Raw genomic sequence first — 19,104 nt, 5'->3', positions numbered from 1 at the left:
TTTCCAAGCAGGAGTGGTGCCAAGAGCCAGAAGGACATTCTGGCCACAGCAGAAGGGGAGATGGACCCCGTGTCTAATGGAAGTGGCAAGTCCTGGGCAAGGCCCTGCTGCCCAGTCTCTTTCTTGGGCTTGTTTTAAAAGATTTGTGGTGGTGGGAGAAACGCACACTGCTTCATGCAGTTGCTACCCAATCCCACCCCACCCTGCTTAAGACTTGGAGGAGTGGGGGTGGAAGACCACTCTTGTTCCCCACTTGGGAAAATGTTATGTTGAAAGCTGCAGGTCCACCGTAGCCAGCAATGCCACGTGGCCTTCCTGACCACCTCCCCATATCCATGGTGGTGATTGAGGGTCACTAGGTAATATGGGGAGCAACAAGCCATAAGTCATCAATGACTGCCAATCGTGCCCCCCCCCATCTGCCCACCCCAGTGCATCCCTGGCCTTCTCCCACATTTCTTCCTCAGTAAGGGCTGGGGTCTCACTCCCTATTGGCATTGGTGGGTTTCTTGGATGCAGTAGAAAAGCAGAAAAGCTTTGTGACAGGCGGGACTCCAGCCCTTTTGATTCGTTCACACAATCAGTGCCTTCTGCTGCAGGAGTGACTCACTCTCTGGGCATCAATCTAAACTCTGACAGGCCGGAAATCCGGCATCAACCCTGGGAGGGAGCAGCCCATTCACTCGGGGGAAAGATGGGGAAATGGCCACCAGGAGGATCCCCCCCCCCTGCATGGCACTTAGAGGGGATCGAGGCACAGAGCGGAAGCAGGTCCCCCTCCTTTTAGTCTGTGCCTCCCATGCCTACTGACTGCTGCCAGTGAGGGGTGGGTGAGGAAGAAGAGGGGGGATTAATGCCCCCCCCCGAGCTGCCACCATGGAGGGTGTAGCTGGGCACCGGAAAGACCGAGTTGGCCAAAAGAGCTACCTTGAGGGCGCAGCCATGCTTGCCTTAGGACTCCTTCAGTGGTCTGGAGGTTTTAGCCCCCCTGCCTCCTTCCTTGGCTTCCCACAGCTCCACCTAGCCAAGCAGCACAAACTTCCTGTTGGTCTTCCTTTTTCTTGCTGCTGGATGCTCTTTTGACATCCAATGTAGCAGAAGAAGCGTTTACCCCTAGAAGAGTGTCAGAGTTGAGGTAGGGAAGAGTCCTCTGGGGGCCCCTGCAGTGAGTGCAAGTCCAGGATCGCCCAGCAGAAGCCCGGGACCTTTACGAATGAAAGCAACACTGTGGGGCATTGGAGGGCTGGAATTGGGCTCTTCAACCGAAAGGCTCATTTTCAGCCCCTCTCCTTCTTTGTGGCCACTATCCATTTGCCCTTTCTGTTGGGAAGGGAATTTTCTCTCCCATTGATTCAGTGGATCCACCTTCCCGTCGTCACTTAGACCGTGACTCTGTTCTGCATTCTGGAGTTATCAGAATCCATCTCCTTTTTTCTCTAGGTGACATTCTTTCAGTGCTTGCAGACTGTTCTCTCTCCCCTTAGCCATTTTCCCTCACGGCTAAAACTTTTCCATCCCTTCCATCTTCCTCCCCAAGATCTTGTTTCTAGTCCCCTGAACCATCCTCCTTCCCCCTCCTTCCCCCTCCTCCTCCTCGAAGCTGTTACAGTTGGTCAGAATTCCTCTTAAATGTTGGGCTCTCCTTGATGCCTGGACTTGTTGGCTGGAATATACAGTGCTGTGTGGCCAAAGGAAGGGGGGGAAAGGAGGCATCATTGAATTTCTCTCCTGGGCTTCCTAAAGGCATGAGGTCCAAAGCCGTCCTCCAGCTGGGTAAGGCTTCAGTCCTCCTCCTAACCTTCAGCCAGCTTGTCCTCTAGCTGCAGGGCACCCAGTTGGGAAGACTGGACTAGATGGGCGGGGCTTTTCCTGTGGAAGGGGGCTGTGTCTGGCACTGTTTGGAAACACCGGTTGCCTGATGCCAAGAGGCCACCTGGCCTTTCCTCCCTTTCAGACCACCGAAGGACCCCGTGGCTCTTTGGAGGATTCTTTCACCTCCAGCGCTGCAGAGAGAGCGAGAGCACCCTGCTCCCTCGAAAGCTGCATCTCATAAGCCTTTTGTGTTTCGTGTCCAGCCTCAGTCACGGAAGCTCCTGGCATGTAAACAGATAGTTGGCAGTTGACGTTGCTCCAAGTGGAACAAGCCAGATCCATAAGAAAGGAACACAAGCCATCGCGGCTTCCCCCCTCCCCCTCCCGCAAGCACACCCTGTACCAATAACTGAGGGGGAGAAGTGGGAAAGGTGTTTTGGTTTGAGCACAGTCTGGGGTTTGCGAACCCCCTCCGTCGTAGTTCCGAGGTGAGGGGTGACAAATGCAGAAGACAGCGCAGCTTTCCTCACCCCCAAGGACACGGAAGAGGGAATGGGCGGGGAGAGCCGCCAGGACTGCAGGGGGAGGGGAGGTGACTCACCCTCTCCCGAAGCCTCGCAAAGGCCTCCCTGTACGGATCCAAGAGAAGTCACGCCTGAGAGGGCAGGGCAGAGAGAGCGGGCAGGAGGAAGAAACGAAGCGAGACGCGGAACTGAAGGTAAGCACGGGTGGGTTCTGCGGTGGCAGGTAGGCGAGTCAAGGCAAAGCAGAAGGCTCCGCTCGGGCGCTGGCAAAAGGCGCACCGAGGACCGCTGCGCCGAAATAAAAGACCTGCCGCGCCGACTTAGGTCCCCATCCTATCCCCTGCGCACTCCGGAGGCCTCCCGACACAGCGCTTGGCACGCGGAACACGGAGTGCACGCAGAGGGATCTCAGCGCGCGTGCCCGCAGTTCCGCCCCGCCCGCGCATAACCGCCGACGATTCCCCCCACCCTCCCGGGGCCGCCGTCAGCTTTCTGAAAAGGCAGGGTCTACGCATCGCCGACGAGGTTCGAAAAGAATCCACGGCTCCGTTTCTTGGCTCGGGCAACGGGAAAGCCCCTGTGAAGACCTCGAAATAGATTCCTCGGGGGCTCCCCGGGTCTCTGCCCCTCCCACCCTTCCCTCCGAGTGTCTCATTCATTCACCAAATCCACGTCTCGCCTCTCCTGCGGCTTTCTCCCTCTCTGCTGCTCCCGTTCTAGTCCTTCATTCATCCACTCCGCTCTCATTCATTCAGCCACAGGCAGCCATTCACTCCTTCACTCGAAAGGATGATTTTCATGTCGCGCAGGCGCGGAACTCCCCTCCAATCCTGCTCGAATTTTATGAATGAACATTGACGTCAATAGAGCCCCCCACGTGGGCCGGGCTGGAAGTACAAAAGCAGCCGCCCAGCCCCGCCGCTGCCCAAGGTGCTGAAAGGCTAGCCGGCGGAGAGCAACGCCCGAGAAAGGCAGGCGGCGGCGGCGAACGGACGGACCGGTGAAAGGGTGGAGTCCCCGGCGGCGCAACTACACCCGAGCCGATAAGGCGCTCTTCCCTGCCGGACCACAAGAGAAACGCCGGTGAGCGCTGGCGGGTGAGCGGGAGTGCCCTCTCCCGAGAAGAGGGGGAGGACGACCACCGCCGTCCCCCCGACCTCGCCCATCCACCCGGGGGTGGGTGGGAGGGAATTGGCTGGGAACGAGAGGCGAGCGAGCCACGCGAAGTGCTGTCAGGAGGAAGCCGGTCGGCAAGGGTGGGAGAGCCTGGACTGCGGACGACGGAGCCAGATCGCCGAGCCTTCCGAAGGTGGACACGGCCGGGGCCAGGGAATAATTTGCGTCACTCCGGAATTCAAGCGGGAGGGACACCAATGTATCAACCTGGCTGACCGGGGCTCCCGGGAGAAGGGGGAGGGCGGGCCCCGCGGAAGATCTGGCTCCTTGTTTTCCTGGGAAGCAGGAAGGAGTGGCGAGGCAGAGGGGTCGACTCCCAGAGGGTCTTCAAGGAGAATAGGGAGGCGTCGCTCGGGGTAAACACTGCGGAAATCCCCAGGGCTGCTTAAGAGAGATCTCGGCGAGGCTGAATCCGATCGGCATGAATGGATCTGGGGCGCGGCTGAGAAGTCGAGAGGTCGAAATCGATCCTAGAGGCGGACGGGCGAAAGGAAGCTGGACCTCAGGAGGGGATCTGGAGGAGAGGGGGTCGACGCTGCGTTTCCCCAGCGCTCCCTGCCAGCAGGGGCGGTGGGTGGGGGCACTGCAGAGCGGTCTGCTGCTGCTCGGCTGAGGGAAGGCTGCTCCTTTCGCCCCTCCAGAGGACCATCTGCACCAGGAACTGGGGGGGGGGGTGACTGGCTAGGGGGGGTGATAATTGGACCAAGGGAAGCAAGAGCTGCTCCTTCCAAAATCACGGAAAGGGGCAGAGACAGAAGCATCACATGTTCAGGCCATCATGCGCATGCGCGCGCCCACACGCACACACACACCAGGTGAGGCACACATGAAGTCCATTCTCCGAAAAGAGGCATTCTATTGGAGAGGGGTCCACTCCCAGAGGATTGGGCAGAAAGGGTGAGTGACTGGGAGGGATTGACAAGGAGCAACAATAAGTCATTCATTTCAAATGAGGAGGCGCCCCCCCCCCCCCCATGCTCTGTGGAGAAGGCAGGAGGCGTGACTGCAGACTCGCAGGCGGTGGGGGAGGTGCCATCTTCCTTGGAGCACTGCCCCTCCATGGTACAGGGAAGGTGACAACTGTGGCTCTCTCCAGCTGCAGCTGTTCTGGGATCATTCTTGAGGGTCGTCCCCCACCCACCAGACCTCCTGCCCCAGCCATACTATGAGCAGCCCTTGCCAGTGTGCCCTCCGGGAGACCTTCAGACAAAAGGGGCCTGAAGACAGTGCTGGTCAGCAGGCCCATCTGCAGGGAGCAGATCCACCCACCGGAGTCACTCTGCGACCCATGTGCCATGCAGATTGGATCCTGCCTTAATTGTGCAGCTGACAAAAATTCCTCCAGCCAACCATACCAACCAGCTAACGGGGGGGGGGGGGGGAGATTTCACCTCACCTCTGACAGGAGTGGAGAGCCCAGCCAGCTCCTTCTGTCAACCGTTCTGGAGGTCCTACATGTTTTTATTGCTCCTGGGACATTTGAGCTCTGACCTTGCCCCCTTGTCTGTCTCTCCCCCCTCCCCCCACAGATCATCCAGTGGTGCATCGTAATGCTTTGGCCCCAGCCCCTCTGCAGAGGGACATGGATCCTTCTTCTCTGCCTCTTGGTGCAGTGCCATCACCAGCTGGCTGCCCCCCTTCCTCATGGGTTGGAGGGCCAGTTGGGTGAAGCTCCAGAAGAGTCCAACAAAGAGTGGGCAGAGATGGGCCCAGACACTGGGAAACAGAAGGGCAGCAGAGAGGAACTCTTCCAAGACATGGATCCCAAGGCCCTCGCTGCCGTCCTCCTGCAAGCACTTCAGATTGCACCTCAGGACTTCAAGGAGACACCCCTAAGCCCCAAGCCTGGTGCCAATGAGGAACAAGTCCGGAGTGAGGCCAGGAGCTCTGATGTACAACCGGAGAGCCCGCCAGATTGGCCGTCCAACATGGACAGAGACCAACCACCACAAGAGGAGGAGGCCGAGGAGAGGATCTTGGACCAGCCAGAGATGGAGAACCTGAAGTCCATGTTGAAGGAGCTGCAACACTACAGCTCCACCGACAAGCGAGAGGAACCTTCCTACAGACACCAGATGCCCCCTACCGAATCTCCCCAAGGGCCCCACCCCAATGACATGCTCAAGGAACTGGAAGAATACCAGCAACTCAAGTTCAACATTAAGCGCAAGGCGCCTCCCGCCCAGGAGTCTTGGACTGGAGCCCGGAAGCTGAGGCAGCAGCAGCATCTGGAGCACCAGCTCCTACAGCGCCGTTACGAGGAGCTGGCCGAGAGCCGGAGGCAGGCAGAGGAGGCCCGCAGGGCTGCCGCTGAGGAAGAGCGCCTAGCAGACATGGCCTCTGACCTGCTCCTTCAGTACTTGCTGAAGGATGGTGAAGAAGATGAGGACGGCGAAGGCCAGCGAGGGGCCACTGCCCAGGAGGACTCCGAAGAAGAAGAAGGAAGCAAGGCGGCCTCCCTCTTCTTTGGAGACGGGGAAGACAACGTGGCTGAAGACAAGCGGTCCAACGAGACCCCGGAGGGGGTGGAGGAGGAGGAGGAGGACATCGACCCCAACACCATTGACCGCCTGATTGAGCTGTCCAGCAAGCTGCACTTGCCTGCCGATGATGTCATTGATATCATTAACCACGTGGAGAAAAAGGAGCCTGAGCCCAGCGTCAAGGGCAAGCAGCTTCTGGCGCCATCCCACAGCAAACCCAAGAAGGCCCCTCCTCACCCCAGTGCCCGCCAAGAGGCCTTCCACTCCATCGGCAAGGCCTTCCACCCCACGGCCTTCCAGCCATATCACCACCTCCCCAAGCAGGAGGAGGCAGCCTGGAACGAAGTCTTGAAAGGGAATGAATTCCCCGTGCCCAAGCGGTACCAGGCCAAGGACAGAAGCGCCAAGCTCTCTAACCACATCAATCCCCGGACTTTCCAAACGCCAGTGTACCACCACTACCACACCCTGCCGGGCCCCATGGGGCCACAGGACGGCTATTATGACATCCAAGCCCACGATGAGGACCTGGAGAACTACCTGGAGAGCCTGCTGATGAAGCACCCCAAGGTTTTCTAGTGAAGGTGGCGGCAGCCCCTTCTCTTCCCAGCCCTCCCCCACCCAAAGAAACTTGGCCCCTCAGTGTTTCTGACATAAATCTGGGTTCTTGCATGATTCAGGAGAACCAAATCTCCCCACCTGCTGAAAGGTCCCAAGATTCGGTGCCTGGGGGCAGCCAGCGCCCCTCCCTTCCTCCCTCCCTTTTCATCTCACTCCAGACAGACGCCCTCCACTGGGGGAAAGGGGAACTTCCTTTCCGCCCCCCCCCCCCCCCCGCGAACATCCAGCCTAAAGGAGCCTCTCTGAGCAACCTGCGACCCCCTTCCCACAAACCGCTTAAGACCCCCTGAACTGCAGCAAGGGCAACACAGGACACACCACACACACTTTCTTCCCAGGGGAGCAGCAGCGTCCGGTGAAAATGCCGGTTGCATCACAACTCCTTGGAAGCCCTTGGTTGTCCCTCCCAACCCTGGTTGGCAGAACTCCCAGAAGCCCCCATTCCATGGCACTCGCAGAAGAAGTGGCAGAAAAGAATTAGGGGAGAGTTGGGTCGACCCACCTCCTAAATAATCCCTATTCACTTGCCCTCCCATGTCTCAAGCCGGACGCCAACTCTCAGAGTCCGTCTGCAGTTCTCTTGGCAAGATCTTTTAGAAGTGGATTGCCATTCCCTCCTTCCTAGGGCTGCAAGAAAGCGACTGGCCCAAGGTCACCCAGGCAGCTTTGTGCCTAAGGCAGGACTAGAACTCACCGTCTCACTAGAACTCACTAGAACTAGCCCCATGCCTTAACCACACACCAAATTGGTTTCTCTAATCCGCTTTTTATCACAGCCTAATCAGTGAGGAGAAGCAATTTCCCGCCCGCCTCGTGCTGCAGACTCTCCGCATTGGCTACGGGGAGGTTCAAAGCAACCCCAAAGCTAGGAAACGCCACCTGGGGCCCTTTTCTCTCGGAACGTCCCCAGGTGAAGAGAGAGGGCCTTAGGAGCACACCGCGAGCTGCTAACCCAAGTTATGCTTTCCCTCCTAACACACATCGGCTTTTTTCCCAGTTAGAAGGGAAAGGGGTCTCAAGAGATGCAAACCAATTTTTTCACAACTGGCTGAGGGACAGGAAGTAGGGCTGGGTAAAGATGGCACCCGTGGCATCTGCCGATTCGGTCTGCGTGTCGTTACCTTCAGTGGATTAGAGGCCCAAGACGAGGCTTCCTGGTGGAGCTGACATTGCGACTTCAATTCTGCCCTCGAATCAGGCTGGCCACTTCTTAGAGGGGCGCTGCCTCCCGTCGTGGAGATGGAAAAGGGCCCGTGCCCAAGTGGGTCGGCAGTTAGAGGGAGGGAGGAGGGGCGGGTGATCCTTTATTCCTTCTGGCAGCCACCTGGCCCCGTTGCCCACAGGGCCGCCCTCTGGCCATCTGGGACAGAGACACCAGGCAGTCGTCCCCGGCTCCTGGGCAGGTGGTTGACAACGAGGAGCCAGACAAGCACCACGCTGGTATTCCGCACCCAGAGACAAGGGACCCTCCAAGGGGTGGGGGTTGGGACTCAGCATGTTTCAGTAGACCTGCTTGTGACCATTCATGACCATCCAAAGCTGCCTGCCGGAGGGATCTACCTGGGTGAGCACCGGAGTCGGAGGAGGCTGTGGCGAAGGTGGCACTTTGCACGCGTGTAAGAATTTTTCACTGACATCAGTCCTAGAGTGTGCAAGTTTCTTCAATTTGTGATGTCCAGTCCTGTACAAGCAAGCAGAAGAAGTTGTTTTGATGTCTGGTCCATTTTGTTGTACTTGAAATAAAACACATTTGCCCTGTTGTAAATAGCATGTCGAATTACTAGTTTTGCTAAGAAATAAAAGCAACTATTTTATTATGAGTTACTCTCATTATTTGCACATTGGTGGGCTATGGGCCAGATGGGCCTCTGCCCCCAATATAGGATCTCACCAGAAGTAGCTCTGGGAAGTGCTACAACGTGGTAGTTTCCCAAGGTACCTTCTGAGCGTGTGCAGAGTGGCAAGGGCCAGCCCACTCTCACCCGGCTGACAGCCCCTCCAATCGGAACAGGGCAGAGAAGCTGGCCTTGGGGCCCCAGGGCACTTTCCAGAGAAAGCCCTCCTCCAGGGCTCTCCAGAGCGGCACGGGAAGGGGAGAGAGGCCAGCAGCTGCCCTGGGGAGGGGCTCCTGGTTTGCCTGCCCTGTTGTCCAGGATCTCACGCAGGAGCGGAGGCAGCTCTGCCAGAAGAAAGCAACAGGAGGGAAGAAACCTGGTGTGGAGAGAGACCCCAGCGTAGGGGTGGGTGCTGGTGGGAGGGGCCTTACTGGGAGGGCCGTGAAAGGGGGACAGGCAGAGAGGTGGCCCTGGGGCCGCTCATGGGCTCCGCCTCAGCAGCTACCAAGCAGCCCCCCCTCCAAATGGCCGGAGGAAGGTTGGCAGCCAAGAGGCCAGTTTAGCTGCCACCTCAGGAGCAACCCCTTGGAGACTGGCTTTTGGGCTGCTGGGGGGCTCTTCCACAGGCTTCTAGGTGCTCCCCCAAGACCTAGTACAGAGGCTGCGTTCTGGGGGCCCTCTGTGAAACAACATCCTCTTGCTGAAGCCAGGAGCCCTACCTTTTTTTTGGGGGGGGGGAAGAGCAGCATTCCTGGAGATCTGGACGACTCCAGCCCTTCAGCCTTCCTTAAGGTTAAGCTAGCGGCTGGCCTGACTTCAGAGGCCCATTTTTGTAATCAGGATGGAGATGGGTGCGAGTCCCCTTTCTTTTTCAACTGGAGGGTTTTGATCATATCCTGCCAAATCACTTGTGAGATGGGCCCCATGTAAGGCGGAGAGAGGACGACGTTCCACCCAGGAGCTCTGAAACGCTCCAGTGGCCACTGCCACGTCTGTTTCCCGCGCGTGGGTCTCGGCTGCTCTGGGAAGCAACCATCCCATCAAGTGGCTTGCAGGGCACGCGTTAAGTCAAGGGAGGGCAAGGGGGACCAGAGGACCTGTTTGAAGGGGAGCCCCTCCTCAGGTTGACCCAGCCCCCGCACCCGACGGCTGAAAGCAAGAGGCCACTAGGAGACCACCTGCAGAGCTCCCCCTTCCCTTCTTGGTCTGCCTCTCAGTTGACTAAGAGGGAGTAAAAGCACACTGGGCCTCCAGGGGGCAGAGGAAGGGGCTCGGAATGCCCACAGGCAGCTACTCCTGGGCTGGAGGATCCAAGCAGCTCTGGCATCCACGCCCAAAGCCTTCCCACCTTCCCTGCACCTCCAGCCTTCCGCTCTGCCACCGCCCTTGCCCACACCACCCTTCCAGCTCCCCAAGTGCCCTCATGCGAGGCGAGATGCTGCATGGCAAGAGGAGTCAAGTAGCTGCCAGGGTCTCTGGGGTTTGCTTGTCCCCCCCCCCCTCGGAAGGTCTCCAGGGCCAGCAGCAGCGGCTCCCTGGCTGATCTTCACTTCCCCACTGGCAAAGCAATAGCTGGGACCCGTGGCCCCGGAGTCCCCCCTCCACATCACTCCCCCCCACGGCAAGAACAGAGCCTGTGCAGCACCTGCCTCTTTCCGGTCTGCTGTTACTTCTGGGATCCTGCTAGGCATAAAAACACCACCAGGCCAGACTCTTCCAGACACATTTTATTCCAGAAAACCCGGGAAGCCCTTCCCCTCCCATTCCTTGCGCCGGAAAAAAGGACCAGCAGGGGCAAAGAGAGACACCCCCCCCCCAAACACCCCCCAGAGAGCAGCCTTCAAGGAAGCTGCTGTTCTATGGGACCTTGGAGTCTCCCAATATGGCTCCGGGGGGGGGGGCGCCATGGGCTCTGTCGGAGGCCGGTCAGCGGCAGAAGGTGGAGGCTGTGAGTGTAAAAAGGGGCAGGAAGGGACAAGAGGGTGATCGCAGAAGAGCCTTTCACAGCCAGCACCCGGGACCATGACGGAAACTGCCCTGGATCCTCCTGCCCCGGAGCCGGATGGCTGCAGAGCCCAGCTGCCCACCTGCCGGAGTTTCAGGAGTCGGTATCCGCAGAGCTTGTGGGGCAGTGGAGGAGGGGAGAGGCGGGACAGCGAGGGAAGACGGCCTGAGATTCTGAATGGAGCCAAGCTACGCCAGCCCCATCTCCTCCAAGACGCTCCGGGGAGACTCATCCTCCTGCAGGATGGAAAGGGGAGGGGGGGATCAAGCTAGAAAACTCCGCACGCTGCTCGCAAACCCCTCTTCCCCAGAGAAGGCACTCTGCACATGCTCGGCTGGCTGGTGGAATTTCTCCCAACAAGGCAGCCATTCCAGGTGCCAGAAGCCCAGCGTCCCACAGTCCCAGAGGAGCCCGATGGCCATGGCTGCCCTTCTCCTCACTGTTCACGGCAGTCGAGTCACCCACACCGGCTGCTGTGGGAGAGAGCGAGCAGAGCCTGCCTGCGGTGACTCATGGCCTGCAGCAATCAAGGAGCTGGGGGTGGGGGCTGCTCTTCCTCCTCCTCCCCCTCCCCCTTGGCAGCAGTGGGTGCAGCAGAGCAGCCTGCCCCCCTCCCCCAGCCCACGCAGCCCCTACCTCCTGCAAGAGATCTGCCTGCTCAATGGCTTTCAGGACGCTCTTCTTGGAGGTGTCCTGCACCTCCCCCCCCATCAGGAACTCGTCCAGGATGAAGTAGGCTTTCTCGAAGTTGAAAATAATGTCCAGTTCACACACCTGGGGAGGAGGGGCAGAAGGAAGGCAGGGAGGGAGGGAGGGCTTTGGTCAGGATCTGTTGGGAAACAGAAGTGCCCCACCCAGCTGCCAGCCCAATTCCTGGCTTGGAGGAAACGCAGCCTGCCATTAGCAGGCAGGCCTAGCAACAGCCAGGGTTCCAGAGGCCACGGAGGTGTGGGGCAGGAGCAGGAGGGTTGCTCAGAGCTGGCCTGGAGCACAAGGGGGGCGGGAGGAGCAAGGAAATGACTGGATCAGTGCAAGAAAGGAAAGCCACAACTCCCTTGGACTCACACTGCCAAAATATTTGTCCAGCAGCTCCACGTATCGATGGATAAGTTCCAGGGTGATCAGCTCATTGTCCTGCCCCTCGATGGCACAGCAGAAGTACAGGCTGGCATACCTGGGCCGGAGAGGAAGGAGTCACTCTCTTGCCCCCACAGCATCCCCCCCTCCTGCTGAAGCATCCAGCAGCATTCGGGGGGGGGGGGAGAATGGGGGACCACCAAGAAAGCCCTGCATTCGTATTAGCCAGAGCCCTTCAGAGACTTCAACGGTCCTCTCTTCTCAAGGCTCTTAACGTCTTTGGGATGCAGCCCACCCCAACCGGCGCAGCAACCCCCTCCTCAGCAGGGAAGGAGGTCTGTCCAGAGCGGCATTGGGGAAGGGTAGCCACCTTTCCTGTTCAGCCCAGCCGTCTGCAGCAGGACCCGGGAGGCAGAAGGCAAGAGAACGGAGCCCTTGCTGCCCCGAGAACCCCCCACCCCCAACAGGAGGGGAGTGGGTAGGGCTCGGCCATCTACAGTCCCCCAGAATGAACGGGAAGGAGCAGGAAAGCACAGGATGTGGCTGTAGTAGGCATCCCTTGACTCTTCTCACCCGGGGGAAGCAAGGCCTTCCTGGGGGACGCTCCTGTTCCCCAAATAACCAGGCTGCTTCTGACTCATAGCCCAGGCAAGGCCTATGGAGGAGCAGACCCCCTTCAGGCTTCCACCAGCTGCTCCTCCAAGAGATGCAGAGAGGAAGCCAGGTGTGCAGAGGCCGCAAAGAGGGGGCCCTCTCCCACTGTCTCCCAGAAGCTGCCCCCCCCCAGGAGGCAGGGAGAGGGGCCTGAGGAGGCCTCACAGGCCAGTTGCCCACTCCTCCTCCTCCTCCTCCTCCTCTTCTCCCGGGAAGAGAGAGTCACCTTTTGTAAACCACCTTCAGGTCCCTCCATTCCAGGAAGCTGCACATCTTGGGCTTGCGGGCCAGCACCACCTGCATGAGCTCCCGCACCACCTTCTTCTTGTCCTTGTCGGAGGTGGCCAGGTACCACTTCTGCAGGCGCAGCTTCCCTTGCCGGCTGAAGAGCAGCATGAAGCGCATCTGCAGGGCACAGGGGGGGCGGGGGGGGTCAGCGCCCCCAGACCCTCCTGGGCAGCCCCGAGGTCGCCCGTTCACGTGGGGGGAGGGGGGCAAGGGAGGCCCAGGAGGGGAAGTGCTGAGAGCCCGGGGGCGGGAGGGGCACCCTTCTACTCCCCATGGAGGAGCCCAGGGGGGGCGGGAGCAGCGGGGAAGGCCCCGAGGGGGCAGCGCGGAAGAGGAAGGCAGCCTGACGGACGCGGGAGGGGCCAGAAAGCCGCCACCCCCCCCAAATAAAGCTCCCCCAGGATCTCGGGGAGGGGGGGAATAAGGCGGCCCGGGGAAGGGGGCCCGCCAGAGGCCCCGCTGCTTCCGCCTCGCCTCGCCCGTCCGCAGGCCCCGGAGAACCGCACCCGCCGACGCCGGAGCCACGCGAGCTTCCTCGGGCGTCTCCTGCTCCCCGGGCGGCGCCCTATCCCCCTTCCCGCCCTCCTTCCTCACCATGGCGGCAGCGGCGGGGGGGGGGCGTCCCAGGCGGGCCCGGCAGCCGCTTCCTCTCCGCCCTAACCTGCCCAGGTGCCTCCGGCCGCGCATGCTCATAGCGCGCACTTCCGGGCCCGGGCGGTTGCCGGGAGACGCGGGAGACGCCCTGCCGTGACGTCAGCGGGAGCCCTCCCGGCCGTCCCGCCCCAGAACCCCGGAGAGGCGGGGCCCGCGTTCTCCCCGCCCCCTGCAGTCGCCTCCCCGCCCCCTCGCTCCAAAGGGCGCGTGGCCTGCAAAGCACGCGAGTCAGTGGGGGTGGCAGTGCATTTTTTTAATGTACAAAAATAAGACAAAATATCTGCATATATTAAGTTTCTCTTTAGTCCCAAAGTGCGTCTAGTCCAGACCGAGCCCCAGAGTTCCAGAAGGGGAAGAGGGAGCGGCTCCCTGGTGCAGGGCGAAGGGGCTGTGCCCTGGCGAGGCTGGCATCCACGGTGGCCCCTTCTCTCTCCAGGCATTCCTTCAGGGCGGCTGGCAGAGCTCCCCTGAGCCTGCAGGCCCCCTCCTGCCTAGACCATCGTTGGCCAGCGCCTGGTTCTCGCGCAAGTGTCCTAGATGCCAGAAGTGGTGGGGCATGCCAGGGAGAAGGCCCAGCAGAAGCGACTTCCACGAGGGTACTGGTGGTAGATCATCCGGCTGGCATGGAGGTCCTCTTCACTTCAGAGGGAGGCCCAGCGGCCGGGAGGACGCTCAGGGCTCCATCACCTGCCCCATGAAGAGGATGGTGCCTATGGGAGGAACAGAGAAGCTACGGGAGGCCAGCAGCGGGTGGGAAGGCAAATCGGGGGCTCTTCCTTCACTGGGGGGCGGGTACAGAATGGGCCCAGGAGCCTCCCGGGCTGGCCTAAAACAGCCCCAGGTACCAGAACATGCTCCCTGCACACCGGCAGCCTCCAGCTGAGGCAGGACCATGGCTGGAGGGAGGTAGCACTCTGGCTGCCCACTTGGATCTCCGGCTAGCTATCCAGGCGAAAGAGGCACAGTAGGGGGGTGCGGGGGGGGACACTCTAGTCCCAGGGTCCATCTCTGAGCTGCCGCCCTCACCAGAATGGGCAGGAGAGACCCAAACAGGGTCCCCACCCTGAAGGCCTTCCCTGCGGCTCAGATTGGCTGGGTTGCAAAGCGGCTCCACCCTAAACCTGGGTCACCCGAGCCACGGCTGCGTTGGCATCACAGGAGTGCCAAGCAAATCTATCCTGTGAAGGCTTAGCACAAGAACCAGTTCGCATAACAAGCGGTGCCACCCAGTTTACCCTCTGGCTAACTTTGGAAAACTCCTGCGGCTGCTGGACTGAAACAAGGAGTGCTGGAAACTCTGGCTGGCACATGGGCAGCAGAGCCCCCTCTGGCGCTGGGAGGGTGGGGTCCTGGTTGAAGGGAAGCCCTCCTTCATGTGATGTGGGGGGAGGGAGCGGGTCGATTATTCCTTGGGCTCGTGCAGCCCCTTTGGAAGAGCCCCTGAAGTCTCAGGCGGGAGGAAGGGTCCTCGGGAGGGGGCCTTACCGGTTGGGTTGTGCCGCACAACAAAAAGGAACGGCCGGTCCAGCACTATCTCCAAGGGCGCCATGCGGGAATAGACGATGGCCACTGGAAGGGAGGGAGGAGGGGGCCTCATTCAGCAGCTTCCCCTTTGACTGGCAGGTTCAGGGAGCGGGAGCAGCACCCTCCTCCCCCCGCCCCTCCGGGCAGAGTGCCTGGCCCCTCACCTCCTCCTGAGGCTCCACTTCAGAGCAATCTCCCCACCCCCACCCCCCACCCCGGGTGCATGTTAGGAAGCCTCAAAGAGTTTGTGAGTGAGTGAGTGTGTAGTTTCTCCTCCGTCAACAGAACCGGGCAGAGAAAGGCCCCTGCAGTGCCCCAGGGCACCCACCTGTGGCAGAAGAGGCCTCGGTGCCACTCTCATTCACCTCAATCTTCACTTTCTGCAGCGCCCGAGACACAAAGAGGCCATCCTGCACTGCAAAGAGAGGGCGGGTCAGTGAGCACGGTTGGCTCCCAAGCAGTGGTGAAATTCAAAAATTTTAACTATCGGTTCTGTGGGCGTGGCTTGGCTTGGCGGGCGTGGCAGGGGAAGGATACTGCAAAATCCCCATTCCCACCCAACTTCTGCAGAACCGGGCAGGAACCTGCTGGATTTCATCCCTGCTCCCAGGTTCTTTACATGGGCAGCACCTCTCTCTTATGCAGGCCCAGTGGTGGTGGTGGGCAGCTAAGCCACAGCTGGATACAGACTGCCTGCCTGCTTCAGCCAGGGCTGTCAGGCCTCTCTCACGCCAGGGCTGATGGGCTCCAGGGAAAGCACTCTATGCGCACCCAGAGACCTGATACTCCTCTTCCTGGGTTTGGGCCTTAGCCCCGCCAGGCTCCCTGGAGCCAGCCGGCGCGCAGCCGGTGCCCACCCTGGGGGATGACAAGCCAAAAGCGGCATAGAGGAGAGACCCCAACCTGAGAGACGGCTGAAGTTGGCCTTCTCACAATCAAACATGTCCGTCACGTTCAGGGCCTCCAGTGGCGCACGGAGGTCAACTTCGCTCTCCAGAGAAAACCTACAGAGAAGGAAAGGTCAGTGAGGGGCTGAAGGGCTTCTGCGGGGTTGGTGGCCTGAGCTTGTCCCGAGCGTCCCCTACTTGGGTAAGATGAGGAGCCGGGTCACGGCGGACATGTTGCTTTTCCACTCTGCGATGAGGCGGGGGTCGACCGCAGCCACCAGGGCCGAGAGGGGGGCGTCCCGCTGGAAGGGGCTAGCAATGAGCATGCTCAGCATCTCCCCCTGGTAGGGCAGTTCGATGACATCGTAGTCCCCCTGCTCTGGGGTGGAGAATTCGCCTGGGAGAGAAGGGGGGTAAGGTGCTCTTAAAGAAGCTCCCTCCAGCTGGCTCAGGCCCAAGAGCCAAAACTGCCCCCATCGCTCCTCACCGTAGTTGAATTCGGCCATCTGTTCCATCATGGGGACCACGACGGTGCTGCCATCCAGCTTGTGGAAGACACGCTGGCGAGTGGCAGCCTCCGGAAAGGGAAGCCGCCAGAGGCCTTTGAAGTGGATGGCGTTCACCAGCACCAGGCGTGTCAGGGCACCCAGGGAGCCCTCCTGCAGGAAGCCCCGGATCATCCCTGAGAAAGCAGAGGCGGTCAAGGGAGGGGGCGGCTGGGCAAGCTCTCCTTCCAGGCTTAGAGGCCCTTTGACTTCAGCCCTGGCCAGAATCCAGCGCCCCACCTGGCTTTTCCAGCCGGGGGACCCAGGGTAGAGTCTGCCTGGTCTCCCGAGGGAGCCCTCCCTGCCGCTGCTCACCATTGGTGTGCTGCTCCACCCAGGCATTGATCACTTCGCGTGCCCGGGCGCTCTCCGAGAAGTCCACCTGCTTGACCATCTGGTGGAAAAGTCGTCGGAAGCGCAGCATGAAGGTGGGTGCCAGGGGCAGGTCACGCTGCACAAACAGGGCGTCTGCCATCTGCACCACGTCCTTGCTCCAGGGGTCGCCCAGGGTCTTCTGCAGCAGCCCCAGGGCTCGTGGGACGCCCCATTCTGGGGGTGGGGGAAGAGAGTGCACTCAGTTCTGCTGGAGCCAACAGCCAGGCCCTCTCCTGACCTACCAGGGATGGGCAGCTGCTCTGTGGGGAGCAGAGTTGGCCTGTAGGAGGGCGAGGTGGGCCTTCCCCCCCCCCAGATGCTGCCCTGGACCCCAGCCCGCTTTCATTCAAAGAGCCCCAGAGCCTCCCTAGGCATTTCAGGCAGCCCCAGGAGCTCTCCTGGCCCACCTGCTCCCAGGTGCAGGTTGAGAGGTCAGGCGCCCAAGTAGGCTGCCCCTCCCCCGGATCCCCTTCGGACCAGAAAGCAAGTGCCAGCCCCTCCCCGCTGCAGCCACTCACCTCTCAGGCCAAAGCCCATGGCGGCCTTGATCTGGGCCCGGGTCTTCCCCTCCGACGCCGCCTGCAGCATGGCCACCACCGAGGCCGCGCCGTGGGGGGAGAAGGCTAGGTTCTGCTCCTGGGAGGACTTGGACGCTTCCCGGAACACCCGCATCCCGAAGTCCGTGGAGAGCTGTGCCACGCGGGCCCCTTGGCGACCAGGAGGGGGAAGCGCGGCATGCGAGAGGGCCAGGCAGACCACGGAGAGCAGGGACCACAGCTCCATCCTGCCGGGAGAGGAAGGCGGTCAACCGGCGCGTGGGGGGGGGGGGGGTGTGCCGCCTGCCTCTTATCCCAGCTCAGAACCGGCCCGCCGGGATCCCCCAGCCCCGTCCTCTGAGCAGGAGCGACGGCACCTCCTCCGCCAGGCCGGCCGGGAAGAAGCGGCCGTCAGTTGGGCTAATGAGGGAGGCGTCCCCGTTGCTTACTCGGCTCCCTGGCGGCTCCTGGACTCGGTGCCGGTGCGCTCCCGCCGCCCCGCGCTTGGCTTTATAGGCGCTGCGCCCGCCGGCCAGGAAGCCGGGATGAAGTCAGCGGCGGGCACCGCCCCTCCTCCCGCCCCCGCCGCCCCAGCAGCCAGACTGGCACGCGGCCCGGGCGGAGAGCGAGCCCGCCTCCCCGAGCAGGCCGGCCTCCCTCCATGGCCCCCGGGACCTTCCTCCCGGGAGGGGGTCTCCGGCGGGACCCAACACCCCGCAGCCTTCTCCCGAGGGTAGGATGCGCGACGGAGATGGCTGGAATGGAGCCTCTGCAGACGCCGCGGGACAGGCTGGGACGGCCCGGGAGGGATCGGGGCATCCGGTCTGAGCCAGCCTGGCGCTGCAGCTGCCGGAACGGCCGAGGCGATCCTGGGCTGACTCCGCCCGGGCGCTAAAGCTGACTCGGTCCTCTCCGGCCTGCGCCCACCGGAATGCAGCTTCAGTGCCCGTTTCCAGTTGCCCCAAGGCAAGGGGCACGGGAGGGGCTGAGATTGGCAGGCGGGGTTTGGATGAAATCCTGGAAGACAAGAGCTAGAGAAGGGAAACGGCCTTGGGGCTCTTGGAGTGGGGAGCGTCAGTGGGCAAGACAGCTGTCCAGAAAGGGAAGCCACACAATCCCCTTTGTCTGGGAGATTCCTGCTCTAGGCAAGGGTGGGCTAGGTGACCTCCAGGGCCCCTCCCAACCGGAGGAATCTATGAAAGGAGCCTTTCCTGGAGCTGGGCCCGAAGTTGACTCTTGTTCCAGGTGCGTGTCAAAGGGGCCATTCTGAGGGTTGCAGTCCCTGGGTTGCAAGGGGCAGAAAGACCACCCCTCCCCAGCCTGGAGGTTTCCTCTTGGGCACTGGACTCAGGCTGTAAAGGTTCAGGGAAGGATTGCTGCTCTCCCCCCGCCACTACCACCCCCCGCGTGTTTTGCAATCTTGATTCAGCGCATTTCAGCCCCTGCTGCTCATCAGCCGCCTTGGGATGATGATGCAGCCTGAAGTGGCCGATGCTGCGGTGGCGGATTCCCCCTGCTGGGCCAGGATGAACCCAGTCTCCTCTTGGCCACATCGTCATCATTCCTGAACGCCTGGAATCTCCCAAACATGGGGGTGGGAGGGCAGCACGGGCCAGGAAGTGGGGAAGCCCCGCTGGCCCAGGCAAGGAAGGGTCAGGAACAGGGCACTAGGCACTCCACGTGCCCTCTGCGTTGCTGGCACCATGGGCTGTTCTCCCACACGTCAGTCCTATGTACAGCAGCAGCTGGGTGCCCTGCGGCGATGGTGGGCGGGAGGGGAAGGACAGCCTGGAGGCACTATTTCCACCAAGAGCCCCTGCTGGACAGTCAGCACGCTGCTGCTCTTTTGAGCGTGCGGGAGTGGCCAGCTGGAGGACATTCCAAGCTAAGTAGTCACCAGTCAATAAGCCCACCAGGTTCCCAGGCCCAGGAGGCAATGGGGACTGGGAGGTCACCATCCAAGCAGAGTAGGGCCCTGAAACAGGAGGAAACATGGCAGCTTGAGGCACCAGCACTGGGAGAGCCCTTGCTCTGACCTTGGCCTGGCCTTCTGAGCTCCTTAGCCTTATGACCCCATGAAGACTGACCCCCCTCACACCTCCCCTCCC

General features: G+C 61.0%; 3 protein-coding genes across 5 annotated transcripts; 1 reads left to right on the top strand and 2 right to left on the bottom strand.

The window, feature by feature from the left end:
- The first annotated feature begins 2,251 nt into the window (after positions 1–2,251).
- On the top strand, positions 2,252–8,526 carry LOC309400786 (uncharacterized protein). 2 transcript variants are annotated; one of them, XM_081969447.1, is made up of 2 exons: positions 2,252–2,530; positions 5,042–8,526. In XM_081969447.1, the coding sequence occupies exons 1-2, from the start codon at positions 2,315–2,317 to the stop codon at positions 6,572–6,574; spliced, it is 1,749 nt and encodes a 582-aa protein (XP_081825573.1). In that variant the 5' UTR covers positions 2,252–2,314; the 3' UTR covers positions 6,575–8,526. The 2 variants fall into 2 exon arrangements, with proteins under 2 accessions (XP_081825573.1, XP_081825574.1); XM_081969448.1 differs by lacking the exon at positions 2,252–2,530 and adding an exon at positions 3,011–3,419 and having other exon boundaries at positions 5,042–8,524.
- Positions 8,527–10,163: 1,637 nt separating this feature from the next.
- Positions 10,164–13,244, bottom strand: LOC309400345 (AP-1 complex subunit sigma-1A). Of its 2 annotated transcripts, none has more exons than XM_081968776.1 (5): positions 13,070–13,244; positions 12,414–12,592; positions 11,522–11,630; positions 11,093–11,230; positions 10,164–10,692 (listed from the first exon to the last, which is right to left on the bottom strand). In XM_081968776.1, the coding sequence occupies exons 1-5, from the start codon at positions 13,166–13,168 to the stop codon at positions 10,645–10,647; spliced, it is 573 nt and encodes a 190-aa protein (XP_081824902.1). In that variant the 5' UTR covers positions 13,169–13,244; the 3' UTR covers positions 10,164–10,644. The 2 variants fall into 2 exon arrangements, with proteins under 2 accessions (XP_081824902.1, XP_081824903.1); XM_081968777.1 differs by lacking the exon at positions 13,070–13,244 and adding an exon at positions 12,982–13,006.
- Positions 13,245–13,361: 117 nt separating this feature from the next.
- LOC309400344 (plasminogen activator inhibitor 1-like) lies at positions 13,362–17,535 on the bottom strand. Its single transcript, XM_081968775.1, has 9 exons — positions 17,446–17,535; positions 16,979–17,244; positions 16,401–16,634; positions 16,028–16,222; positions 15,739–15,937; positions 15,557–15,657; positions 14,982–15,068; positions 14,615–14,698; positions 13,362–13,839 (listed from the first exon to the last, which is right to left on the bottom strand). The coding sequence occupies exons 2-9, from the start codon at positions 17,241–17,243 to the stop codon at positions 13,802–13,804; spliced, it is 1,203 nt and encodes a 400-aa protein (XP_081824901.1). The 5' UTR covers position 17,244; positions 17,446–17,535; the 3' UTR covers positions 13,362–13,801.
- Positions 17,536–19,104: the final 1,569 nt, after the last annotated feature.

The sequence above is a fragment of the Natrix helvetica genome, assembly GCF_964273705.1.
Source record: "Natrix helvetica genome assembly, chromosome: W".
NCBI lineage: Eukaryota > Metazoa > Chordata > Lepidosauria > Squamata > Natricidae > Natrix > Natrix helvetica.
The sequence above is the reverse complement of the archived record's forward strand: the minus strand, read 5'-3'. Positions and strand labels throughout refer to the sequence as shown.